The sequence below is a fragment of the Megalops cyprinoides genome, chromosome 1 (genome assembly GCF_013368585.1).
Source record: "Megalops cyprinoides isolate fMegCyp1 chromosome 1, fMegCyp1.pri, whole genome shotgun sequence".
NCBI classification, from domain to species: Eukaryota; Metazoa; Chordata; class Actinopteri; order Elopiformes; family Megalopidae; genus Megalops; species Megalops cyprinoides.
This window is the reverse complement of record NC_050583.1, coordinates 8,960,733-8,988,602: the sequence shown is the minus strand read 5'-3', so window position 1 is coordinate 8,988,602 and position 27,870 is coordinate 8,960,733. Positions and strand designations below refer to the sequence as shown.

The following is a 27,870-nucleotide window of genomic DNA, read 5'->3' as shown; positions in this document are numbered from 1 at the left end:
TAATGTTAATTTTTACCTGCTATGTGTTTTTGTTATTATTGTCACTACTGTCAGCACAATTCCTTGACCTAGGATTAGGAGCCCAAAAGGCTAAGTGGGGGGATGAGGGTGAGGTGGGAGGTGGTAGAGGGCCGGGGAGGGGCTGGACAGGTTCATTATAGCAGCATTTCATGTCACTGTACTGTTTTGTGATGATTCCTAAAATGCCAATAAAATATGTTTATGAAAAAAAAAATTCTGGTGATACAATAAATTGGAATACAGCGGCAACATTTATCTTAACTATGCCTGATGTCTTACATCATACATTAATTTACAAAAATAAAAGCAGTGTTTCAGATGGGAAGGCCAAGTTCAGTGGTAGACCTTTACAAAGGGTAAGCTAACTAAAATCAAAATTTCACAACGTGGTTATCCAGCAGCTTCTGATGGAACATTGTGTCATGTGACTGCTGGTCATAAACGCTGTCTGAATGAGGTCACCAAGAACAACATTTCTGTTTGAAGATTCATGGCCCAGAACTTTGGCTCAAATGATAGCCCTGGAATTGGCAGCATCTTGAAACGTTAGAAAAAGCTGAGTTTTTCCAGGTCTGTATGTTTGAAATCAAGTCAAAATCACAAACGCGGGGAGTCCTGTGTTGCTGAGTGTTCCATCCATTTATTCACCTCATTTTGCACTCTGGAGAGGGGATGTCAAATTCAGCATGTCACTGCAAATCCAATATACATTTAGGGCACATACATTTCTTTGGTAAAAAGTTTAGGTGGGACATCCGAAGGTTTGGAGATCTGCAGCGGCAGTGGTGATGCCAAGGCAGGTATCACGGTACTGAGGTTCCTGGCACTCTGCCTCCGTGGGCCAGTACTCAATCCAGGTGCCTCCACCCAGCATGTACAGCAACCTGAAAACATGCATATAAACACACAGCATCTTGTAAACACATATACACACACATAACCACACCATGTTAATGAATACAGTATACACACTTTACACATACAGTGTGTCAGGCTGCACAAGTTAACATGTGGTAGGGCTTGAATGGCGTTATGCTCACACTCACTGGTATGTAATTGTTGTTAGCCTGGTCTGACACTGTTGCTCATTTAACTTGAATGGATACTCTTATGCTATGTTGTGCAGGAAGTCACTTTGGATAAGATACATGTGATGTAATGTAACACACATCATATTATGCAAACATACACCACATGCATGCTTTGTATAAAGTGAGTGTGTACATTCATGTTATACATATGCATATGGTGTGTTTATAACATGCACCTGAGTATATGCGTCTATTATGCCTTCAGTATATTATGTGCATGATTTTTGTGTGTATATTAGTGTATGTATGTTTTGCATGGTACTTATATACATGCTTCATGTGCACGGTAGTACAGTTAGTATACATATATTCAGGCAACTTGTACTTACAGCACCCTTTTACATTTATAAATAGTCAGAGTGAACACAGCAGAAAGAATCCCAGTGTGTCTATTCTTGCTACTCTGGCGCCCTCTCCTAACTGACTGCAAGCAGTGCAAGTGAGAAGGAGTCTAGGGCTGTATTCGAAATTGCCGACTGCATACTATGTATTGCATACTACACAGGTATATACTGTATCCTGCATGCTATTATTCAGTGTAGTACCCATTATGCGACCATTAATGATTACATTTGTAGTATGTTACATTGTCGCGTGAAATCATTGTGGGTTTAGAAACGTCCAGATTTCCTTGTGGTATTTTCCAGTTAGACACCACTAGCATTCTCACCAGTGAAAAGTACTGGTGAGTTCACGAAAAGTATTTGTGAGTTCGGTGGTACGGGCACATAATGTGGTACAGAGGAGAAGGGCTGCTACAATAAAAAAATATTTTTTTATTATATATTATTTTATTTAATTAATTTTATTATAATATTTATTTATTATATATATATTTTTTTTATATAAAAATTTTGGCCGTGATAGTTGAGTATGAATACAATGTAAGTAGCCTATGCTGCCAGCTTGCAACCTTAACTTTTTGTGGTGTTACACCTATTAGGCTATATGTCGTCGGATTCACGAATGAAATTTTTTTTATAAAAAGATTTTCTGTGAGAAACAATTGAGTTTAATTACAGATGTCATACAGTTTTAGATTTCAGTCATTTACATGTAATGGAATTACAAAGGATCATAATGAAGTCAATCAATTATAAGTGAATACATAATATATATAATCCCCAGTGCGGTTCTCCAACGCTATAGCCGTCTCATTGTCCGCGATGTTTTTCAGCTTTATACCCTTAAAATTACCTGTGACGTCTACAGCCGCACTTCCTTACTGGATATAGTAGGCAAGGTAGACTGGTCTGATTCATACTGGCGATATTTTTCCCAAATCAGTACGTCATCCGGGTATCTTTGGCATACTGGAAATTTCATTTCGCTCGCATACTGTATACTACATACTACATTTGGTCAAAATCAGTATACACTGGTAGTATATTATGCAGTTTTGAATAGAGCATAGGACTCACCTGTCCTCTCCTCTGATGAGGTCGTCAGATTTGCCCATGATCAGGTAGGTCTTTCCTTCTGTCAGATCTATTGCCTCTCTGCAGTAGGGATGGGCCATAAATATGCGCTCTTTCCCAATCACACCAGTGTCAGTGCCTGCAGGGAGACAGAGACATTTTACCACATGAAAGAAACAATCCATTCATACTCCTCCTCCAGTCCAATTATACTATATATTACAGTATTAAAAGAAGCGCATTTAATTGTACCTGTCAAATCTCCCATCATTTGAACTTTTCTTTCTAGGCAAAAATAACTCAAATGCTGATCGAGAGCTCATCACCTGAGAGAGATAGTTGGGTAAACAAGAAAACTCAGTGTAGGAAGATGTTACCTTCTTTGATGACATCCTCTACCCGAATTGTGAAGCGGTCTAAAGTTGGAGTCAGGTCAGCGTGAAGCACTTTGGCTTTGTAAGCTGCAGAACACAGACACGGTCAGTATGCACACTACAAGACTTGTTTTCTTTTGAATTTGAAAGAAACTGTCAGTAATACAGCAGTCATAAGGCATGAGAACAAGTGGTTAAAAAGCCACAGTTCCAGATACGGTTTAGCCGCCAATGACAGTACCATAGTCCATGCCAGCTTCACAGGCTGATGTCACACGGTCCAAATCATCAGCTCTCTGTTTCCTCTGGTAACTGCAGTTCTCTGTGGGGAGGAAAGGAATGGAAGTGAGGAAAGAGCCAACACGCTTTCTTTGTGACATCACTTCCTGCTAGTACATGCATGCGCCATACCTTCCGCACACCGGCACACCTCCTCATGGCAGATCCTGTTCAGGGCTCCACCTTTCTTCTGCGGGTGGTAAAACTTCATGCAGCGGTTTTCTGCAAGCACAGCGGTTTTATTTCCTCAAGCTCTTTGCATATGACATGGCCAGAGCCATGTGTGGGAGCTGTGTTTGCCTTTACTGTGATAAGACCTCTGAAACAGTGGGGAAGACTGGAGCTCACCCATAGCATAGTACTCGTACAGGGTGACAGCAGCTGGTTGAAGCAGCCCCACTTCGGTCATCTTGTGTACCCTGAAGACCACTTTGTCAGACAGCTTGTTAGAGACCTGAGAAGAGGGAGAGTACTGAGGCATTACACCTCAATACTAAGATGAATGTACATTAACAATCAGACTAACTACTGTCAGAATGGCCAGAGGAACACAGGTCCACACCTTATCCAGGTAGAAAATGAGGGAGCCCTTGTCAGACAGCTGTTTGTCTGTCTCAATCTTCTGGACGTACCGGTCTCTTCCAGAGGTTAACTAATGGAGTGAATGCGAGACATGGCCATAGCATGATAAGAGACATTTAGTCGATCAGTGTGCCAATTTACTACAAAGGTTGATGTATTGACTCTAAAACAGTTATTTCAAACCAAGGTGAAGTGAATGAACAATACAAAAAGTTGCACAAACAGGACACTGCTAACCACATATGAACAAACGTCAGTAATAAACAGAGTGTTGAGATCACAAATTTGTGCCTAGATTGACATTCAAGTGCACAGCAGTATGTACAACTTAAGGACTCTACAATTGCATATAAATGCTAATACATACTACACACATGCAAGTAAACTTCCTCAGCTGTTCTGACTGAAACAGGAAGCTTGTTTCACCACATCGGGGCCAAGACAAACAGAGGATGTGAGTGGGATGTGATGTTACGAGAGGGGGGAACATCCAAGTATTCTGAAGAAGCTGACCATAGTGGTCTGGCCAGTGTGAAGGCCTGGGCAATACCAACAATTTGAAGCGCAGGGGGTACTATATCTCCTTATTGACTGCAGAGGGCATCTCGAATGTTTGAAGAGTGAAAGATATTGCAGTCCACAGTGATAGTCCCTGTTTTATTCCTCACCCTTTCGAGATCTTTCTTGTCTGCTGTGAATCCCGTGAGCATGGTAATATCCAGAATAGACATGGTGGCATTGTCTGGGGACAGGTACCTGGCAAAAAAAAACAAGGAAACTGATCCTTGAATATTAAGTTGCCTCATCTGATTCGCTTCTTTCAGAGAGCCAAAAGCAGTGAAGCGTGCCAAAGTATGGCTATAATTTGAAAATTTCATCCATTTATTCAGTGGAATGGAATGGAATGGTGTGTCTGCACCTTGCTCTGTACAGTCAAACTTTTGTCCATGCTCTTTAACCACCCCACTATACCTATCCCTTGGTTTTACCATTTTCTGATAGATTTATTCTTTCATCCCCCCAAAGACCCTTAAATTTCTCTGAGGCTTCATTGGGATATCTGCTGGTTCAAGGCTGAGTGTGGATGGAACAGGCCTTTCCCACTTGCTGAGGTTTGCAGGTGTCAATCTGTACAACTTGTGCATTTTTTCCAGAGGGAGATTCCTTCATTCTGTACTTTTACACAATGGACCATATCTGTAGTTCATGTATTCAGTCACATTGTTGTTGTTTTCACTGTTACAGACTGTTGCAGACCCTGACCATCCCTATCCACAAATGAAAATGTCATATTTTATTTCTAGTCTTGTCAGTACAAGAGATCAAGGTGAAATGTCTCAACAGTGTTCAGCTTTGATCCAAAAACAAGGACATACCTATAATCAAAGGTAGTCTAAATACATGTAAAAATCATTACTACCCATTAAAATAATTTTATATATTTCACACATTCATGAAACACTCCAAGTTCATCACAGTGCATGTTTGCTCTGAAAATTTTCACATCATGAAGAATGGGTTAGAGGATTGATGTGCAGCAAGCACTGTATCTGGAGATGAAAAATCAAACTACACGTGATATGAAGGTTTCTTTAGAAGTAAGTGATGGTGCTTACATCATCTCAATTGTCATCTTGTATGTTTCCAGTGCGTTCTCATCACCAACTGTAAAACACAAAAACAAATCAATGTGTCATTAAAAAAGGCAACAGGAAAACATTCATGAGCACTGATGTCCATTTTCCCTTTCAACACAGGATCAACATTTATTTTGTCAAAACAGTTTTGCTTCACTGGCCAGTAAACTGTACCTTCTGGCTGTTTCTCAATCTTCACTTGCAGGTCAAAGTTCTTGCAGTCTGTGTTGTTGTCCTCTGGCAAAGCGTGGTATAAGGTCACCACCTGCAGCGTAACCAGCAGGCTGGTCAGTGTGAATGTGATGGCTCTGATTCCCAAGCTAATGTAATTTCATCACATCATGGATTTGCTTAACAGCGAGGCTTGTACACAGCCAGCTTTTTACACCTAAAGGGAAAGTGTGATGCTCGAGTGTATATGAAAACCAAGAATATGAATTAATAATGTGAAATTCTTAACACACAAACATTTAGTATATATTTTTGCTGCCTGGTTAGCTGTTAATGAACATGTGTAGCAGCACAGTGTCTTGTACACAGCCAGCATTTTACACCTGAAGAGAAAGACTGAGTGTATATTAAAACCAAAAATATGATTTAACCCAAGCTTCAATTATATTACATTCTAATCATACAAGCATTCAGATTTATATTAAATACATATTTGGCTTTTGGGTAATCTTTCAAACCATGTGTGTATATATTAAATGTATTTCTCTTATATCACAGACATGCATCCCATATTGCTGCAACTCCTGACTCATGTGATGACATTATCACATCTTTAACACGCTACAACCCCATTGCCAGCACACATATGAGTCAGAGGAAGATACTTCATGTGCAGATCTGCGGCCACCCCAGCTGATCAGTAAGGGTTGCTGATGAACAACAGAATGGACAGAACCTGTATATCCCCTGGGGGAACAAAGCCATTTTGTTCCACCACTATGAGCTCCCAGTCATTGTCAGCTGATGACACGGCTGGGATCAAACTCAATATGTAGTGCTTCAATGATTATTATTTTATTAATAGACAAACAGGCTTAAACCCTGAGGAGACAGAGTACTCACGGACATGGTCCCTTGGCCAGATCCTGTGGCAGTGACTTTCAGGTCTTGTTCAACCCGAGTCTGTTAACAGATACAAATTGCTGACCTGACATTCTGTCCATCCATTTCACAAAATGAGGGGGTGTTGCAGTCTTTGATGTTTCCTTCTCTCATCCTCTCACTCTCCCATTCTTATTTTGTTTTGATCCTTCCTTCATTAGTTCTTTTCATGGTCTCATTCTCTCTTTCTCTCGCTGTCAGCCTTCCTCTCATTCTCTCATGTAGACTATTCTACCAGAAGTCATGGGGCACCTCAGTTAATTAATTGCCAAATGGGCATGACTATGCATGACTTTACATGATTTGAAAAGAATAACAATGGAACAATGCACTGGTCAGCACAGAGCCCCAATGTCAACTCAACAGAACCTCTTTGGGATGAACTAGAACGCAGAATTAGGGCAAGGCCAAGATGGCCCTCTACAGTCATGGAGGCTAATGCTTTAAAAAAGGAGTGGTAATCCTTCGTGTAGGTTATTTTATTGCATGGACCTTCCCATTCCTTCAGTTTATTCTCTTTCCTGCTCTCTCCTCTCGTTTCTTTGCCTCTTCCTCCTCAGTCTGACTCTGTCTGGCTCACCTTCTCCGAGCGAGTCACATAAGCCGTCTCATTGGTGAAGAACCACTTGATAGGTCTGGAACGACCACTGATGTCAAGGCTCACTTGTAAGTCGATGTCCGTAATGTCAGACACTTCCATCATGTACTCAGCCACAGCCTGGAAGACTACGATGGTGGCCTAAAGGGAACAACAGGGGACTACAGTGAGGCTTGCTCCAAGACCTGATTGGCTGTAGGACTCTCCTGTTGCCATAGTTTTACAGATCTGTCCTATGGGTTGTTTAAAGGACAGAATGTGTTTTAGATCTCTTCACACCGTCTGAAGGGTGTTTTTAATTGATAAATTGTGTTTTAAGGTCTCATGCTGAATAGAAGTCTGAGTAGACCCACTGAACAGCCAAAGTGAACACAGTGAATAGGATTAGTTAATAGGATGAATTTCAAGATCTGATCTTAATAAAATTTTGTGCAGCACAATGCCCTAATACGTGGCCATCTGAACATTATCAGCAGATATTGTAGGATTAATCTTGAAAGGCTGAAGAATTTTTGAGCTGTCAGCTATAGAGAAGAGAGAAGAGGAGGAATTTTTGTCATAATCCTGTCTGATGAACTAAATATGTAGCTCCTGCGGCCCACAAATCACACATACCTGGGTGGACCCATAGCCTCCACCATGGAACCTCTGCTCAGTCAACCATTTCACCACACGACCTGCGTGGTCAAACTCCTTGGCCTTGACCAGAGCCATCAGAGCATAGCCTGTGGCCTCCAGGGTGAACAGGTTACCTCCAGGGACTGGCCAATGCGTTTTGTCTGTAATGGCAGATGGGCACATATGTACCATACAGAGGTTAATCTGGTTAAATGAAATTATAAGATGTTGGGTCACAAGGTTCTGGAACAAGTCCAGGAATGCCTAAATGGTTTGGCTTCACTGTTTCAAGATTTTAAAGAACTGGCCAAGTTTGGAGATCAGTAGTCTCTTCTGTACTTCTGGGCCTATAAATTCTCTGTAGATAAAGAAGTAGCTTCTGCTACAAGGACTGGTGGTGCAGGTCAGTATATATTCTATACTCAGCTGTGTCAGATTGTGTCATAATTTGAAATGAGTTCTCTTTAGGGGACTAAAGGTTTCTTAAATTGGGGTTTAGAGGTTACAGGGCAGAAATACCAGATATACAATTGATTTGCGTGTATATTGGACAATTAAAAGATACCATTATTTTTCTGTTTCTCATGCTTTGTGGGATCCTATTAACAGTAACAGTAACAAGTTTATAAAGATTTACAATTATCACAAGAAATACCTCATGTCTTTCTTTCTCTTGTACACTGCCATACACAAAGCATACAGAACCACAAGAAGAGGAGATGTGTATGGACATGAGTGAAATGGACATGCCAACATTATTGGCACTGTGTGAGTCATGAATGCTCAGTCTGTAGTGAGAGTCATGGGCACTGCGCTTCACATCAAATGTGTGGGCAGTGGGCGCCTTGGGAAATGTATTTTTCATGGTTGCTGCACGTATCCTTAATGCACACCCTCTCACCAGCGGATGCAAAGCTGAGCAGGGTGGGCAGCTGGTGCTTTCCCTCGAGGGCCAGAGCGTAGGAGGTCATGGCCACAGCGTAGGGGTTGGTCAGGGTGTTGATTCTGCGAGACAGGAACTCACTGGCTTTCTTCATGCTGTCAGGCAGCCTCTGGAGTCATGGCACAGAAATTACAATGATAACATGCTAAATCTGTCTGACATTGACTGGCATTGGATTGTATGCTTTGGAGAGGTTTGTGGTACATTACATTTATAAATTACATGCTGATTTTCCTTTAATTTCTGCAGAAACGAGGCTCTGCTGGTAAGGGAGAGACAGGACAAGAGCTCTCATCTGTGGGATGTGACATATGATGTGTCTGTTGATTCAGTTGCGATGTTAGTTGATGTGACAGTTCCTAGTTTGACTGTTAGATGTGATGTAATGTGTATGCTTGTGACTGATTATATGTGATATGACCTGGTTGCCTGTGGGATTTTTACATGCAGAGGGTTGATTCACTCACATTTACTCTCTCCACACAGATGGAACGTGCCTCCTGCATGGCAATCAGGACGAACGCAGTCATGGACGCGTCAGCGTCTTTCCCACGCACACCACCCTGTGGGCAAAAACACAAACTGCATGCAAGTGTGTGCTCTCCATTACTGTCCATTACATGAGTGGTACTGCACTGTTAGTCTTCATGGCTATGATTTTACTCAGGGATCTCTACATTTACCTCACTTAAGCAGACTGAGACTGTGTGATTAACCAATTGATGAATCATTTACTAATTTAATGAATCAATTTACCCATTGTTTACTACCTGCTACTCACAGTGTTCAATGTTTTGCAAGTAAAGTTTTTATGACTGTTGATACACTAGCAAAAGAACAGATTTAGTCAATGCCTCAATGCTTTATAGTTTACTTTTTCTTCCTGCACCAAAAGCTGAATATAGACTAATACAAGCTGAGGAGGTTGCAGGAAAAGCCCTTTTGGGAGTCGCTTGCAATGACATACCACCATTTCTCCGTGGTAAACTGGGGCATCTTCTTTGAAAATGCCATCTGGCTGCTGTGCATTCAGGACCAGCCACTTGAGGGCGTTACAGATCACATCCTCCTGGATGCTGATGAGACTGTATGCCATGCTGAACACTTTGGCTACATATGCTGTCAGCCTGTTGTAAGGAAAAGCGAGTCTTTATTATTTAAAAGCACTACACCTCACCAATATACCACACCTTTGACTCATGTTGAGTCACACAAATGAATCAAAAATAAACTTCTGGTAGTCGAATTTTCCGTCCCCAGTAATCAAACGTGTGTTGCTGGATTTTGAAAGCCTTGCTGCTGAAATGGTGCTTCGGTGTCCTGGGTGATGGGGAGGCAGTGTTAAACTGGAGAAGAGTGATAGGAAGGGGCTCACCAGGTGCTGGATGGTCTTTTGATCCAAGCGGCGTAAGAGCCATCAGTTTTGCGATATGCCAGCTGTTGTGTGTATCCTGAATATAAGGGCAGAAAGAGACACAACAAAACACACTTTTCATGTGTGTCAGAGATATCTAATGATATAATGTATAAACAAAATGTACTTAATATACTTCATAGAATTACAGATAAAAATTATATTTATGCAATACCAGTGTAATAAGAATTTTTTAATGATTTTTTAATGTTCTCAAAATCAATTACATGAATAAATGTGTTTCTTGTACTTGCTATATTATGGAATTGGTGATAAAAACAACCTATATTTATCCAATCCAACTGTAATCAAGCACTTCAAAATGATTTTGATGTAGTGAAAAACAATTACATGAGTAACTGTATTTGTTGTACCTGAAGCCCTTTAATCATGTTGTACTTTTTATGTCTGATATACTGCCTCTGATGAATCTGCTGCCTCTTACCCATTTGGATGTATTTGATGGCTTGGGCACGACGATCTACTCCCACTTTGTCCCACTGGCCGGTTTTGTCCAGGTAGTGTGTGGCGATGACAGGGCTGGTCATGCTGATCATGTTCTGCTCGCCACAGCCTGTGGGCTGGGTTATGAGGCTGCCCATGGGTTGGCCACTGATGGCGGCTTGAATGGTCTGACTCAGAACCTCACCTGTGCAGGCAAAGCAGATGGTGCAGTCAGGGCTGCACTGACATCGTTCTGTATACTTTGTCGGGAGAGTACCATGCATTTTATGGTTCTTTGCCCTGGTCTGGGTTTTTTATGATTCCTTTCCCTACTCAGGACCAGACCAAGGGCAGATAAGATAAGTCAACAAATACACACACATAGCAGGCAAGTGGGCGAATGGCTTACAACCATAAATACCCCTAAATCAGTGACCTCAGGTCACATACCTATTTTTTAAAAACAGTAACATCCAGATGGACCACAACAGCAGAGGGTTGCCTTCTCCCCCCCCCTTCTCCCCTTTCTGAACACAATCAGTGTGTGTTTGGTGTGGTGTGGTGTGGTGTGTGTGTGTGTGTGTGTGTGTGTGTGTATGTGTGTGTATGTGTATATGTGTGTGTTTCTTTGTGTGTTATCTACATGTTCGGATCACTTACGCTTTTATACCCCCCAGTTAATTGTACCCTCATGTCATGGGAAGAATGTTGGAAAACCCAATGCCATGTGATAACGTGTATTTCTCAATACAGCAGCAAAACCACCATTTTACCAGTTCCTCTGAGCCAACTCTCTCCTCTCAACCCATGCCTATCAATGTTTGGTGTCATTGTAATGCTCATGAAGAGCTAAATGCAAAAATGATAATCTCAAAAATATATCTGGTATTTCCAGATGTTGGGATCTAAAGCACAAAATTAAGTCCTGAAGAGACTTCCAGGCACTCCCCCACCATAAAATTAATTATGCGCGGGTCAGGGAGGTGGAGAGAGCTTCTTCTTAAGTCAGGCCTAGAACAGGCCTCTTTGCTCAGTTTTTGCCAGCTCAGTTTTTGCCTACGCTCAGCCTTGAGGTTCAGCCTTATGCTCAGATAGACGCCCAGTCATCCAGTCCGGGGCTCAGTTTCTCCTGCAACTTTGCTGATTTTTCCTTTTGGAGTTTTGCTGCTATTGTGAGTGGTTCCTGTGTTCTTCCTTAGGAAAGGTAAACAATTGGCTTTGGTAATTTTCTCTTCATGCATTCATTCATCCATTCCGTGATCCATCCATGTTCTTGTTTTGTTAATGTCTTTATGTAATTTAATGTCTTTTAAGGCAGTGGACCAGGTCTGTAGCCCAGACTCTGAATTTTGTCTTTGTCTTAGTGTAACTTATCAATAAACCTTTTAATCTATTCGAGTTGTGATTGTATAAATCCGACAAAGGTTGATCCACCAGACTGCTCATTTCCTATCAACGAATTCGGCGATTTAATTGATAATTAATATCTTTGACAATAATTATTGAATTAAATCAATTTTTAAATTATTTTACATGTTGGTTAAGTGAGGAGTGTTAGTAATTGGCATCATTTGTTTTTTTTTTTTCCGGTATTCAGAGTGCCGGACGATAAAAAAGGGCATTAATTTCTAAGACTGCTGGGTTCAGACCATTTAATTTTTATTAAATTCTCACTTCCCCAACAACTTCCATAGTCACAGTCACAGCTTGAAAACCATTGAAGGCTGCAGTTATCATGTATAGCAAAAAGATAATATCCCCCATCACATATCCAGCTCATATCATAAAAGTATGGTTAAGTTATTTCTATTTTTATATCCAATATTTAAATTCTTTTCAGTTATATGTTTTACCCGCATATCATTTTATATCTAGCGCTGCAGAAAGGGGAAACTACTATAGTCTTTCTCGGTAGCAGGAAAGAAAAAAAAGCAGCGGAACGGTAGAGAGCTGAAGCTGACATGAGATTCATTGCACAGAGTTTGAATTTAAAACGGAAGGGTTAAGAGCTGTTTTGCTAGTTTTCTACACAGATCCTACCTCTTAACCCGTAACACGGGGAAAAGGTGTTTATTTGTGATAGGGATTTTATGGAATTTTCTGTTTTCTCCGGTGAGTGTTTAACGAGCGTCCGCCATGTGCGTTGCTAGCACGATACATGTGTTTGAAAAAGTATAGTGTGTAACGTTCTCTTTGCAGGACGGTTTATTTTCTGTTTTGCTGGAAATTCTGTAGCTTTATAGTGTGAAAAATATTTTGAGATGTGTATTACATAAGTAAAAACCAATCGGAGTTTAACTTGAGCCACATGGACTGGAGTGCTATTGGAAGCCATATGGAAGCTATGTTGCTATGCAATAAGCTAGCATCTGAGTTGCATGTGTGCAGCAACTGAGAGAATGTAGTGTATTCAAACTGTAAACTGCTATACGTTCATGACTGGATTTTCGAGTGATATTATTTTATGGTAAAATTTATTTTTATAGAATGATTGAATGTTGTCCTGCTGTGCAGTTTTTTTTTTTCGTATGCATGATTTGAAACGGCCCATTGGACAAATCGCCATTGCACAGAAACGCGGTGGAAGAGCAGATCGTCATCATCAGGAACTGTTCCATTCTACGTGTCTTCATTTCATCTTACAGATAAGCGCTGAGATCTCACCACACTTTAAAAACATACTACCTGGGTAGATGAGAACTTATTTTTATTTTGGGGTTTATTGTCATCAGAGCTCTGATTATAATTTTGAAAGGTCATTTTATTTTCTTTTTTTTGGCTCGGCTTACATTGACTGAAAGCTAAAGGAAAGGACGTTGAATTCTGAACTAAAAAGACATTACAAAAAGAAAAGAAACCGAGGTCATACTGTGTAAAAGGTTTATTGTTAAATAAATGCCGGCTGTGTGTTCTGAGTAAATCTTAAGTGATCTGGTATTTTCATTTCATCATTCCTCCTTGGAAAAAAAAGTCCCTAGGCACTTACACTTCATTCTAGTTATATATTATAGTGTATAGTGCCCCCCCCCCAAAGTGAGAAAAAATACCTGTTACACTGATGTGAGTATGTGCAGGTGATTCTGGCACCTGGGAGGTCAGCTTCACAGGTTTGATCTTCTCCACCTGGACCCCACCTGGAGGTGGAAACGTGTCACACACATATTTCACATTAAATTACATTATTGTCATTTAGCAGACACTTATCCAGAGTGACTTCCATATAGTAGGTTACAGTTTTATTCATTTATACAGCTGGGTATTTACGCAGGCAATAGTGGGGTAAGTATCTTGCCCAAGGGTACAGCAGCAGTGCCTCCGTGGGGAATCGAATGAGCAACCTTTTGGTTATGAGCCCTGCTTCCTACCACTACATCACACAGCTGACAATACACAGAATGAAAGGTACAGTGGTATGAGCTCCACCCTTCATATATAGTAGTGGGAACCCAGGTGGTAAATGAATCACACTTCAAAGCACAGTCAAAAAATCCTGAGAAGACAGTGGTTTCATGTGGTCAGAGCATGGTCAGAAACTCACCATGGTCAGACGGCTTTAGAACCACGGTTTGAATTTCCTTTGTGGTTTTCACTCCTTCAGCCTGTGAGAGACAGTAAAACTTGTATCAAAAAGTAACTGCAGTTTGCTTTGGTCTAAACCAGGGGTGTCCAAACCTCTCCTGGAGGGCCACTTGTCCTGCATGTTTTAGATCACTCCCTGCTCCAACACAGCTGATTCAAATCATCAACTCGTTATGAACTCCTGAAGCTTCTAAATAACAAACTGATCATTTGAATCAGCTGTGTTGGAGCAGGGAGAGATCTAAAACATGCAGGACAAGTGGCCCTCCAGGAGAGGTTTGGACACCCCTGGTCTAAACCATTTGCACACCTTTAGTAAGCATTGCAATGGTCTGTGATTTCACGTGGGAACACTGAAATTATGATTTCTTAGAAAACTACTTAAAGATTGCAATATTACACAAATATTACAAACATAAGTATATAATTAATATGCAAAAATATTTGTGAAGAATGACAAACATGATCAACAGCAGCTATTGGATGCATAACATTGCAATACATTCAAATATTAAGTATGAAAGGTAACATTTGTTATATTTTACAGATGAGTTTCTTTCACTGTAAATAGGAGCACTGCACCTGTATTCTCTGCAAAATAAACTTGGTCCAAGTCCTCCCTCGCTGGGTTTTTGTGTTCTCTACCTTGTTAATACACCAGGTCCCATCTAACTTTTAACATAACATAGTATACTGCATATTATATTTGTTTTATAATTATAATCCTGAGTATGTTCCATTTACATTTTTTGTACTTTTCTGTATTTCAAGGCAAGGTCATGGTTTTAGTAATACATACAAAGAGAGCTGACCAGACCTATGATTAAACACCTGTCCCCTGACTTCACTGACTAAATGCACCCATAGCGGAACCATAATAGACCCTTTGGTGAGCCCCAACCCTGCGCAGTAGTGACTGTAGGTACCCAGGTGGGTTGGAAGGAGCATTTTTTGTTCCATTTCCAAAACCCAAAGCTAACATGGAGAAATATCTGCTTTGGATTAGGCTTTGGCCGAGACCACATTCACACCTTAAATGCCTTAAATAAACCTTAAATAAATTTGCACTAGCTCAATGCAAATTTATTGTCCAAAAATCTGAAAGTATTTGTCTCTGGAATTTGACACATGAAATCATTCAGTCTGACGCATTTTTCCTCTTGTTCAGAAAAAAACTCCTCTCGCAAAAGATAAAAATGGAGTCGACAAGCAGAGATGAAGACTTGATCATAATGTTGTCAAGAAAAACGGGCAATACTGGGTCACCCTGTATTGAAAAAGAGGCAAGAGTCTCTAAAGTAGATGGCCAGCCAGCTATGCAGTGAAATCTAACAGGCTTGTCCTTTATTACCATCAATGTAACTAGCTAGCAAACTACTTAGCTATCAAGGTAAGTTATACACTGTCATTTTCCTTGTATATATATGTAAATGTATGTAGTAAATTAAGTATGTAGGTACACGGATTGGCATGTCGGTGGCACATAAAAGAGGCCTGCAAATCTGTGTGGTGTAGAGAGTAGAGAAGAGCTACCTTTGTGTAAAATTGGAAAACTCTGATTGCCATCCTGTTAAATATCTTTTTTTGTCTGAATGCGCAAATACCTGTTTTGACCCTTTGTCTGTGGGAATACTCAAACTGTGCAACGCCTTGTGCTGATTGTCTGCTGCTGCCTGGCCTAATAGGCCTTACCAGTTAGGCTCAACAGGCAACTAGCATTTGTTATTTTCTGTTTCAGTATTTGTGCCATCCCCTTTAAGTTTCATTTCAAAATTAACGTCCCAGTGAATGTACCAAGGAAACCACATCTGCTGTTATACTGTGTTCAAATTATTGCATGCCTCACCCTTCTGTGATGGAAAACCAATTGTTTCGTCACACGTATCATATACAAACATTAACTTTGAAAGACATAGCTTGGTAGCCAGCATAACATCTCAACCTTTATCCTATGTGCAAAATTTCACATAATTTCACATCTTGAATTTAGCCCTCCATAGCATACTGCAGACCCTTTTAGAAACAATTAGATCAAATTAAAAGGCTGTTTTATCAAAACCTTACCTTACCTTATCAAGTACTTAGTACTTCCTAATGAAGTTCACTCAGGGAAATAGCTATTCTCACTATGCAGAGTGATGAGTAGAGTATGCACTCACCACCACACGAAGATCCTTTTTGACACCATCGGTGAGACTGGAGTCAAAGACAGCAGCCTTGACCTCAATGGAGTGCTGTCCCAGGGCCATAGGGATGATGACAAAGGGGACCGCGCGTGAGGACGTGGGGTCCATTTCGATACCATCCATGCGATATTTCCGCTTCCTGCTGGCTGCACTGCACACCTCCTCTGTTTCCATCAGCTCCACCCGAACCTGTAGGAGGGAGGGTCACGCATGAGTCCTATGCTAACAATGTGGACATGCTGCCCTTCTCCAGACTGTATCACAGAAATGAGATAGAGTTACAGGGACATCTCACCTTTATTTCCTCTTCAAGGTAATTGTATAGCACAGCTTTGATTTCCAACTGCTCGTTCCGTACTGCAGCGTACGGCAGCTTCAGGTCGATAAAGAAGTCTTTCCTCACTCTCATCTCAAGGGGATCTGCCACACAGATTCCTGTAGACAGAGAGTCACACTGAGCAATAACAACTACAGCATGTTGTCCTATTCAGCAACATATTCTCCTGTTCTGCAGGGGTTCTGCTGTGTGTACACACCTTGTTGGTGACTAATATCTGATGCTGCATGACTTGAGTTGATCTATTGAGCACATTAATATTTAATGCTTGGAATTGTGTCAGATACAATGAGGAGACAGATCTCATCCTAGTTGTTACCGATACACAATATTACAATGACATGCAGGATTGCCATGCATTCTGAGTTGTATCCAAAACTATGCCCTGCGTATCACTGACAATTAATGTTCAGTAGATATGAATTTCCATTCAATCAACACGTGATGTGCTTTATGTGGTTATAGTGGTACTTTTATTTGGCTTGAAGTTCAACAAAGGGATCACATCTGGCCGTGAGCCATAGTTGTTGACCCCTTGACATCACAAACAGGGAAAAGAAAGGGGCGAGATGGAGTGAAGGACGGATGCTGGGAACAGCTGACATGGACAGGAAGTGGTAAGTGGGAATATTAGTCGTGGACAGGACCGGTTTAGCTAGGTTTGGATAAATGTTTAGGGATTGCCTGAAAATTCTCCTCTCAAATCTTTGAACTTCAGTTCAGTGGCCATGAATTTCCCTAAAATCAAAGAATGAATATTGTGTTTTATGTAGTTAAGGACCCCCAAAAAGGGTCCTCAAGCACTGCATAAATTCGACCTGGTTCTTCAGACCAGTGAGTGTGAGCATAACAACATTCAATCCCTACAAAAAATTAAATCATTCAACTTGACCAGACTGCCTTCAACTTGACCAGACTGCCTTGAACCTAAGGGAAGCCAAGAACACACACCTACTACTTGTACTTCAGATCAGATGGCAGGAGGAGAAGCATCTCAATAAATGTGACAATCCCAGGGAGGGTCACGGACAGAAACAATCAAGATCCTGACAGATTGGTGGGTGAATCGGTGAGCAGGAGAAAGACCCTGGAGCAGGCCAGAAAGGCCAGCAAGGGGAGCTAGACGAGCCTGGGAGCTGAAGCATGGAGCAGGAGATTTGTCCTTGGAGATGGAGTGTTAATAAATGAACACACAGACAGAGGAAGCAAACTGAGAATGCTGTGAATAGCTCACATGGAAAAGAACCAGTAAGTAGGATATTTATAGTCATGGACGGAGTTTAGATTCGGTTAATTACATAGGAATTGTCTGAAAATTCTCCTAAATCTTTTATTTAGAACTTTTGTTAAAAGGAATTTGTTTGTTTACTTTCTATCAATGTGGCATAATGATAAGGAACCAGGCTTGTAACAAAAAGGTGCTGGTTCAGTGCCCTGCCGGGACATCGCTGTTGTACCCTTGGGGAAGGGTAGGGTCTACAGCCTCAGAGAAGATATACAGAGAAGTAGACAGAGAGAGAGAGAAATGTTTAGTACCATGAGTTTTGGACAGGCTGACAGCAGTGATTTCCCAGGTGGTGATGGAGTCCTTCAGATAATGTTTCTTTGTCACTGATGTGGATACACTGGAATATGATGGAAGACAGACAGACAGACAGTTGTTACACTGCCTGGGCAAAACTGCAAAGAGAAAGTAGCATTTTATAGTCATATGGAAAGACAGGTAGTGCTCTAAGGGTTTATACTGTTTTAGCTGGACTGTGCAGTTGCAGACAAACAGAAGCACTGCAGATGTAGTGGGAGCATGGCAGGTTTCTGGCCATCATGCTGTGCAGAATCTGTAGAGATTTACTAACTAGGGATGCACAGATCCGATACTGATATCGGATATTGGTCTGATACTAACTCAGATAGCTGGATCGGGTATCGGTGACAATGGGGCTGATCTATGGGGCTGATCTATTCAATTCAATTCTATGTTTACGTCTACGTGCGTGAACTATGTCATACGTCAGCAGTGCGTTGGTAGACCTGCACATTTTGCAAGAAGGAGAGCTAACATAGTATGGAGGGAGCTAACAACAAAAGGTCAGCGCTTTGGAGGTATTTCACGCTTGCTACGCCAACAAGGTCTGCAGCTACTTGCAATATCTGCAAAGCCAATGTTTCGAGGGGAGGCGGTAGCGCTGCAAAATATAACACAACCAGTTTAATCAAGCACCTCCAGAAGCATCATGCCAAAGAACACGACAAGTACAACCAAATAAAAAAGGGGACGATTCAAAGAAGCAGTTAACTTTGTCGGGTGCATTGCAAGGACGCAATTGCAAAGTTTGTTTGCACTAGCTTGTGACTTAATTGTGATGTAATGTTTATGTTTTGTTCCCATTTGATGCAGTTGTATTGTTTTATACTGGAATTTTCATTCCTGACCAATTTGTTGCTGCACTACATTCAGGTTTACATTTACATTTACATTTACATTTACAGGTTTACACTTGAATTGTAATTCCTGTTAATTACAATTTTTTTTACCAAGTTGCTGGTGCACTATTATTTATTATTTTAATAATAAGTAACAATTCAGTAAATTTATATATAGGTATTTTATTTCCTACATTTAAGTTGGAAAAGCAATGTTTAAGTCAAGCTTGATGTTGCCTCACACATGATTCCCGTTCTCTTCCTCACAGTGAGGAACACAGCTTATTAATTTAACACTGGTTCTGCATTCACTAGGCTTCAAACCAACAAGATAGCTTAGGCCAGTTCCTGTGCCCACTATTTACTGATCCACACATTGTGAAGATTGGTGATTATGTGCAGAGCTTTGTGTAACATGCCATCCTAAAACACCAGGAGCTTTTGTGTACTGCAGATGCAGACAGACACAAACAGTGTGCATCCTGAAATGGATAAGACCTACAAAGCCTCAAAGAGAGGGGAGCTGGAGAAAGGCTGAAACACTGTGCAGCTGCAGTCAGAGAGAAGCTCAGTAAATCATGTGTGCCAGTGTGCATCAGGGAGCTCTTACCAATCTCTCCTGTCTGGAGGGCACTGCGGCAGTGTCTCCTCCTCCCATAGCCAGCTCTCAGGGAACTGCGTGCGGGACACAATGTCATCACTGCTGATATAGTCATCCACTTCGTCACCTATGTGTGGACGAAGAGCAGAATCAGCTGAATCATGAGTCAGACCCAAGGGACCTCTGACGTGGAAATGAGCTATTGCAGTTTATCAGTCCCCATCAATTACCTTTCATCTATCATTAGCCCAAAGTTTTAGACATAGTACTGTTTGTCTGGTCATCAGAACAAAAGCAACAGCAGATGTGGAGAGGATGACAGCAGGCCTTACTGCGTGCCAGGAGCAGCTGCTCTGTTTTGGCCTCTTTGTGTCTCTTTTCCACCTCTGAACAGCAGTGCAGGAAGGCTTTCACGCACTCTTCTCCGTCGATGATGAACTGGGAGCGCCGCTCACATGTGTAGCCCATCAGACTCTCCACCATTCCATCCTTACAGCACTCCTTTGCCAGCCCAGAGTAATTACTTGCTGCGGCACAAGAGGAGAGACTCGGCACAAGGGGACAGGGTCATCACAGGGTGAGGGACTCATTGCAGGGTAAACTGCCAGTCACACATGTGCACCAAAAACTGACAGTGTTGAAACATTTGTAAAGTAATGATTACACATTCATTATTTCGAAAATAAGTAAAATGCATTTTTTATAGTTTTTATCTCAAGGTTAAGCATGTATTCATTTGTGAAAAAGAGATGCACAGTATAACCCTGTCCCCAGGTGCAGTGAAAGGGTTCTCTTACCTAGTGACGTTTTCAGGTCGATCAGTGAGAGTGAGCGCCGTCTGCGAGCCTTAGGGTGAACAGGGCATTGGGGGTCTGGAGTCACAGACATTACAGAAAGAGAGAGAGTCACAAAGGGCAGCAAAGACTCTGCAGCTTGGCTCTCTGGGACTGAAAAATATCAGCTCCTATAATCACACAGACACAGACACACACTAATGTACCATTCAGACCCATGTATCATCGATCTGTCATGCATGCACTTTTGTACGACATACAAATAATACATATGTACCTTATATGTTAGACATTATTGGCATCTGGCATTTAGCATTTAGACAAATAACCTGTGAAAATATAACCATACCTGTTCTGGATTTGGTTCCACAAAAATTGGATTCAAACACCAGTCCAGCATCATAGAAAACTGCCATGCTGTCTGCGCCACTTCCTGCCGTACAGCCAATATCGTGCTTTTCAACGACATCCCAGATCTACGTGTGAAGACACATATTTCATACATGAAGGACTTAGTGCCCACCCTCTCTGCTACTGCTGCAGAGAGCTCATCTCTGTCACTCTTACAGCAGGAAGTAAATTACCTTTGTTTGTGTCAATCTATGCTGACTGTTGAGGACATAAACTCCTTTGTCCACAGCCACAAGTCCCACTTTAGCACCTGGGTCACCGGTGATGGTCAAGCTGAAGGGCTTGCCAGGCTCATAAGTTCTCTGTGGTACAGTAATTTCGAGCTGTGGCCATAGAAGGAAGACACTGATTCAGTGTGACTCATTCTCTGTACAGGGATCTTGAATCTAAGCATGACTTAATCATAGATTCACACCTGGAAATGTACAGCTTACTTTTAATTCAGAACAGCTCTATCAAAAACACTCAGCTACACAGGTACAATCAGGATCATAACAGGTTTTGATTAGATGTTGTAATTTGTTTTTGCCTTACCGTTCCCATGCAGGTGTCCTTCACGTCCACCCAGACAGAGTCTGACACCACCTCTGTTCCCACATGGTAGTACGCCACGAAGCGGAAGGAGGGGATCATGTCCTTAGTTACTGGAAGCGATATCGTCATCACTGAGTGTCCACTCATTGTTTTATACCTTGATGCATGGACAAGTTGGCCTTTGCTTATTATCTGTTTGGGAACACACATTGGTATACTTCTGTATCTTCTTGGGTACAAACACAGATACAGCCACAGTGCACAAGACCAGTGAGTTAACAGTACAGATGCATACTACATATTTGAAATGCAAATAGTGCAGACAGATACAGATACACACCAGGTAGGTGAGGTGTTTGTTCTGAAGCTGGTCATCACGGACATCCCCCAGATAGATGTCGATGCTTGGATTTTGTCCAATCTTCAGCTCACCTGCCTGGATGCCAATATGCAGGTAGTTGTTGGAGCCTTCTCCAAGCTGTGTCTTGTAAGCTTGGGCTGTCATGTTTTTTTCAGCCTGCTGCTGTTTAGGTAGGCCAGGTACTTTAGTCCTCACCTGGAAACATAAAGATGAGTTTGCACCTGTGTCAGAGCAGTACCAATCCATCCATCAGGACTAATTTGTGTTCACTCAGAAGTATGGCAGCAGTACTGTTTCTATTTAACCTTGGTTGTGGTGGGGTGTTGACCAAGTAATCATCACTACAATTAAAGTGTATAATATTGTATATTGTATTTTGGAGTGTGATTATTTTCATCCATGCAATGCATGTTGCATCTGAGCAGGAAGAGATTTGATTCCTGAAGTTGAACAGCTTGGGGGTGGAGCTCACAGTGATTGACAGACTGTTAACCGATCTTTGTGTGTTGATTTTCAACACGGCAAACCCGTTTTCCTCGGTCTTGGCCAGATTTTGTCCTGGTGTCACCTCCAAAGGAACTTCTTTGGCAGGGCTGCCATCTGGGTTTGTGACGTAAACCTTTCAGAGCCACATCAGAAGAATGATCAAAACAGTATGACAGCTATATTACCAGATAGAATACCCCACTGCACTGTATGTCATGAAAACATATTTCTGCTCATCATAACACTTTTTAAAATGTACTGAACAAATACTTGTTATTTATGAAATGTGAAATGAAATTTAAAATGCACAACTTGTATTTGAAAATACTTTTTACCATTCACCACATGGAATAGCTACACTGATAAAGAGAAAGTTAGATAGCAAAAAACACACACCCTGACTTGAAATGGCATCCCTGGTTTAAAGTAGGTGGGAGTCTTGTGGAAGTGGATGCTGTAGGGTGAGGTCACTATCAGGATTCCCCTCTTCTCTGCCTCCACCATTTCACTGCCTGCCAGAGGAAGGAACCAATCAGTGTACAGTTACACTGCAGTTAGTTTGCAGGCAGCATGCAGTTACAGTCCAGTACGTAGTTAAAGTGCAGTCACTTGAATATTCACTGTGCAAAATATACACACCTTCTATACAAACACACAGAGACCAAAGCACTTTCACAAGCTCACACCTACTTACACATACGGTACGTACACACACACACACCCAGTCCTTACCACTGCTTGTCAGTACACTGACAGACACATATAAGGACAACTGAAGGAGCTGGTTGATGTCTGGGAAGGATTTCAGAATATGCTCTCTTCTCAACGTGGCCTTGCCCTTTCCTGAGATGACCTGTATTCAAAAAGAAACCCATCTTAGATGGCCAACCGTGAAAGTGGGACAATATAAGCTGTTTGCTTATGTTGAGGTGTGGGTGAGACAGAAAAGTACACTGACATCCACTTTCTGCAGAGATGCAGGGAAACTCTTCTTCTCTCCTTCTTCGGTCAGCACTCCGAACACCACAAATGCCTTCCCTGTTACATCGTTCCCATAGAGGTACCTTTAGAATGAGACAAGGGGAAGGTCTTCACCACAGGCACCGATCTACTATAGTGAGCAGCTATGGGCACTTTCTGCTGCCAACAATAGATCCAAAATCAGCTTACCCATGAATAACTCCCCAAAATCCTTTTGAGAAAAAGCTAACACAGACCAATGGTCCTTGTTTGAAAGCAAATCTATGAAATCTTTATATACTTGGAAAGATTCATTAAACGCTGCTGTGGGATTTATGCACCGTCTGCCTACTTTACAACAATCATATTATCCTACCTCGCAGTTATGTCCACAGACAGCTCGGCATCATCAATGTAGAAAAAAGCCTGTTCTGGCACAATCTTGACCTCAAAACTTGGCAACACTAGAGGAATCCAAGAGAAAAAAGATTTCCACATCACCTTCCTCTGCATTCTGTTGAGGGAAACTGACTGAGGCTGTGGCCTCACTGCTGAATAACCACAGTAGGAGAAGACCATGGGCTCACCATACTCCTTCACCTGGAAATCAGCTGTAAAATTCTTCTGTGGGGTGTGTTGGAATCTTGACACCACCTTCCAGGTCCCTATACTGTAAACCAGGAGAAGGTCAGAGGTGACGGGTCATGGCAGTAGGAGAGGGGACACAGGAAGTGAGCAACATATGGCACCTTTCACAACACAAACCTGACAATCTCTGGGAGTTTGTACTGTCCAGATCTTGTCCCATTGTCTGTATGAACAACGTGTTTCTGAATTGTGATTCCATCAGGAGTCTGGATGGGAAACAGACAAAAGCTTTTCTCTTTTCTGGTCTCCAATGTGATGATCCCACAGGACAACACCAGTGGTCAAGTGAACTGGTATGTATGTTTGTTTGAAAGGCAATAGAAATTAAAACGTTACCATGATTTCCACAGAAACACTGGATGTGACTGGCTGCAGACCAGGGTTCAAGGCAAAGAGCCTGTAATGAACTAAAATGTCAACCAAATGATTATTCAGGTAAGAAATCTTTAGGAATTTTATAGGCTGAATGTAGCTGCTAATTTACCACTGCCATTTAAATAAGAACATACTGACAAAGCACCATTGACCATTAGTAAACAATGATAGATAGATAGATTATATTCCTTGATTAGTTGGCTAGGTTATAACAGACACATGTTGTCACACAGTACAATTTTTTTGAAATGAGAGGAAGAGGTTATGTTCATTCCCTTTAACCAAGGCCAAAAATGAAAAATTCCCTTTGTTACCAAAATGAATAATGTAGTCCATTTATAGCACTGGAGCTGTCACTTCAGAAGTATTGTGTTAACTGATAGCATGGTTCAATTTCATTCTAAGCTACACTGAAATCACCAAGGGGAATGTGACCTTTAGTAAGTGTGAATTTTAAGAAATTTGGCAGTAAGGGTTAAAGGGTGATGAAGTTGGTGAAAAGGACACATCATTCATTTGCACTGTGGAATTTGATACATGCACACATTGTTACAAGTGACCTTATTTTTCATGGTGACAGTGAAAAAAGAAAATTGTTGTGTATAAGCATTCACAATCATATATATGTAATATGTATAGTAATATATTCCTATATGTAAATATGACCAGCAGGTATTGTTGTCATAATGTAGAAGGCTTCATGTAGTCATACCAGTGCTCGCTGGAGTATAAATGGTCTTATCCGTCTGCACAAATATGTATCCAGATTGGAAAGAGAGAAGAATGACTTTCTCCAGCGGATGCTGGGGAAACTTTGCTTGCAGATAGACAAACTGTTGGAGTCGTGACGCTTTGTCAAAAATATCATCATCATCTGGGATCTGAAATAAAAAAGGGATGCAATATCACATTTGTCTAGGGAAGAGTCTTCACACCCTTTTAAATTAGTTCAGAGTTTAACAAAAGGACACCCACTAGGATTTCTTGCAGAGCCTGGAAGTTGTTGGCTGCAGTCAGCGTCACAGTCTTGGAGAGGATCTCTCGGGTTTTTGCTGGAAAGTTCTTCACCATAATTTCCACTTTGAGGTCACCTCCTGCATACTCCTGCGCCTCCACAAAGACATTCTCCTTGCTGCCCACCCGCAGCAGGTTTGGCGCAATGAAAACAAACCTGCAGAGAGGAGATGCGTATGTTTACTGTGTGATGCAGACTGGAGTCAAAGAACAACGATTGAGGAGCAAGGAAGACAAGGGAGGATGGTTAAGGAACCGGAGCTAAGGGGTAAGAAATGAAGGCCTGCAAGCTGCTGTTGCTCCCCCTTGTGAACACATGGGACTAGCCCTATGTGTACCTACAGGAATTTAACAAAGATTCAATGCCTCTTAGCCATTAGTTAAGACTTACACAGAGCAGTCTAAATACTTGGCACAGTTGTCACAGAGCAAGCTTAACCCCTCTCCCCCAGCACTCTCTCACACACAAACACACACACACACACACACACACACACACACACACACACACACACACACATACTATAACAACCCTGCAGTCACTGCACTACACAGCCCTAAAAAAACATTTTGCCGCAATGATTTGGTTAAATGGACTTGTGCAGCACAGTGTTCTCTGGGCTCTCAGCTGGTCATTAACTCTTTGTTCACTCTCTGTCCTTCTGTAAAACTGCTAGACCTACTGATCCTCCTATTTTTACCACAGTGCATACATGTACTGCAACACCTCTGTCCTGCTTGTCACTTCATAGTAGTGGTCTGACTGTAATTATAACATTTTTGAATTTTGACATCATCTGTTTGTTTGTCCTGCGTATTCATTTTTGTGACAATTTAGTTGGCAGATGCCCTCATCCAGAGGAACTTCCACAGTATATTTTATAATTTACAAAACATCTATTCATACATCTGAATGTGTATATAAACAGCTCAAATAACTTGCTAAAAGGCGCAACATTGGTGTTCCACCCTGGAAATGAAATGAGCTACCTTCTGATTTAAATACAGTTCTTAACATGCATTCCTGCCACCCAATGAATTTCTTCTGTAGTTTCTCCACTACAGCAAATATACCAGAATTATTCTGTTTGGCGATGTTCTGACAATGAAACAAAAATGTCACCACTCTGATTCTTCCATGTCGCTACTGTGTGTGAGCAGGTAGGCAAGAGTCAGCTCATGCTGGTCCCACACTAGAGGATAATTGGCTCGATTTTGGGTCCGACTTGCCCTTCCCGACGATCAGGGGGGCGTTCTCGAGTCTGGGCTGGTCAGAACCGATTGTCTGCCCAAATGATCCTGTAGTGTGAGGGGTTTGCAGACGTAATCTTAGCGTTACCGACTTGATCAGAGTCTCCCTGATTCCAAATTGTAAATATCAATTGATCAGAGTCTCCCTGATTTCAAATTGTAAATATCAACTTTCAAGTCGTTTGATATTTACAATTTGAAATCCTGTAATGTTGAAAGGCCCAGCGATGGAATCTTGAGCAGAAACGCGCAATAGCCAATGACAGCGAGCTGACCGGGAAGTGTCACCAACCCAGAAATTGACAGTTAACCTTTGTACAAGCCCAGAGAACAATAATATCAATCTTATTAATCACAATAATTAATCCTTCTTCTCAGCCATGACTCCATCCATAGTTTTTTCTCCTATTTTTTTGTAGGTGCAAAACATAGCACACATAAGTGCAACAAGCTGAAGACAACGCCTCAATGTTGGTTTTGCTCTGAAGTCATGTTTGATCGCGAGTTTCTGTGAGATCCCAAGTCACTGGAATCGCCACCCTGAAATCGTTTAGTGTGTGGTCCTGCGTCTTGACTGAATCGTCTGGTGTGTGCGCTCTTACCATTAAAATATTAAAAATCAGTCAAATCTGTTATGTCTGTGGTCTCCCACTTTTTAAAAATCAGTTAAGATTGAAAATCATCTAGTGTGCACCAGGCCCTACCCTGTCCCACGTGTGTCTCAAAAAGACAGTGACCACATGACACTGTTCAGTGACACTGAATCGTGTATAGAGTGTGTATGTACCTGCATGTACTATAGTTAGAGTGGATCACGTGTGGTACAGCATGCCTACATACGATATACTCACAGTGGATCACTCTGAGAGAGCGCAGGAAGAGACAGAGCCAGCACAGCCAGCCACACCAGGTCCACCAGCATCTTGTCCATCTGGTCCTTGCCCAGGTCTGGTTCCTTTATTCTCTGATCTGGGTCCCACCTTCCCTGGGCTAAGAACACCATGATCTGTGGCAATACGCCAGTGTAAACACTCACTGATATTGAAAAAGAAGGAGAAGGTCAGGGAGGGATGGTTGAAAGCAGGCAATGAAGTTAAAAAATAATCAAATAAGGAATGTGTAGCTTCATGAGTACATGCAGAATAGGGTTTCATGTCAAATCAAAATGAGACTGGCAACAAGATATACAACTTTGTATGAGCCAGAAATATCGATTCTGCGATTGGCCGATGGCTCCCCCCCCCCGACTCCAAAGTGATCTATAAAAATTAGCTTTCAGCAGTCCTGCAAAATTTCCTATGACTTTTAGATAAGCTCTGAACTCACACTTGCACAACTAATCTAACCAAAAAACAATTGAAGTTTGCTACTAGCATG

The 27,870-nt window shown here is 41.6% G+C and overlaps 1 protein-coding gene across 1 annotated transcript; it reads right to left on the bottom strand.

Moving 5' to 3' along the window:
• Positions 1–641: 641 nt before the first annotated feature.
• On the bottom strand, positions 642–27,438 carry LOC118777271 (complement C3-like). The gene is made up of 41 exons (XM_036528080.1): positions 27,345–27,438; positions 25,204–25,399; positions 24,941–25,109; positions 24,190–24,260; positions 23,971–24,059; positions 23,793–23,875; positions 23,582–23,669; positions 23,204–23,309; positions 22,978–23,098; positions 22,642–22,757; positions 22,232–22,378; positions 21,739–21,954; positions 21,399–21,590; positions 21,038–21,187; positions 20,803–20,929; positions 20,457–20,531; positions 19,992–20,186; positions 19,669–19,786; positions 18,171–18,259; positions 16,593–16,732; positions 16,271–16,486; positions 14,071–14,131; positions 13,580–13,666; positions 10,534–10,737; positions 10,050–10,125; positions 9,642–9,801; positions 9,142–9,237; positions 8,633–8,783; positions 7,729–7,892; positions 7,096–7,254; positions 6,477–6,536; positions 5,577–5,667; positions 5,382–5,430; positions 4,434–4,521; positions 3,746–3,835; positions 3,532–3,637; positions 3,316–3,405; positions 3,146–3,226; positions 2,908–2,991; positions 2,534–2,669; positions 642–905 (listed from the first exon to the last, which is right to left on the bottom strand). Exons 1-41 carry the CDS (start codon positions 27,422–27,424, stop codon positions 764–766), a joined length of 4,959 nt encoding a protein of 1,652 aa, XP_036383973.1. The 5' UTR covers positions 27,425–27,438; the 3' UTR covers positions 642–763.
• Positions 27,439–27,870: the final 432 nt, after the last annotated feature.

What these genes read in the sequence shown, in the direction of transcription:
- LOC118777271 (XM_036528080.1), bottom strand. Translation starts at nt 27,424, where the DNA reads ATGGACAAGATGCTGGTGGACCTGGTGTGGCTGGCTGTGCTGGCTCTG. An exon ending in GTGTTTCTGTGGAAATCATG is followed by an intron (nt 24,060 to 24,189) that starts GTAACGTTTTAA and finishes TTTCCCATCCAG; the next exon opens with ACTCCTGATGGAATCACAAT. An exon ending in AAGATGACAATTGAGATGAT is followed by an intron (nt 4,522 to 5,381) that starts GTAAGCACCATC and finishes TTTTTTTGCCAG; the next exon opens with GTACCTGTCCCCAGACAATG.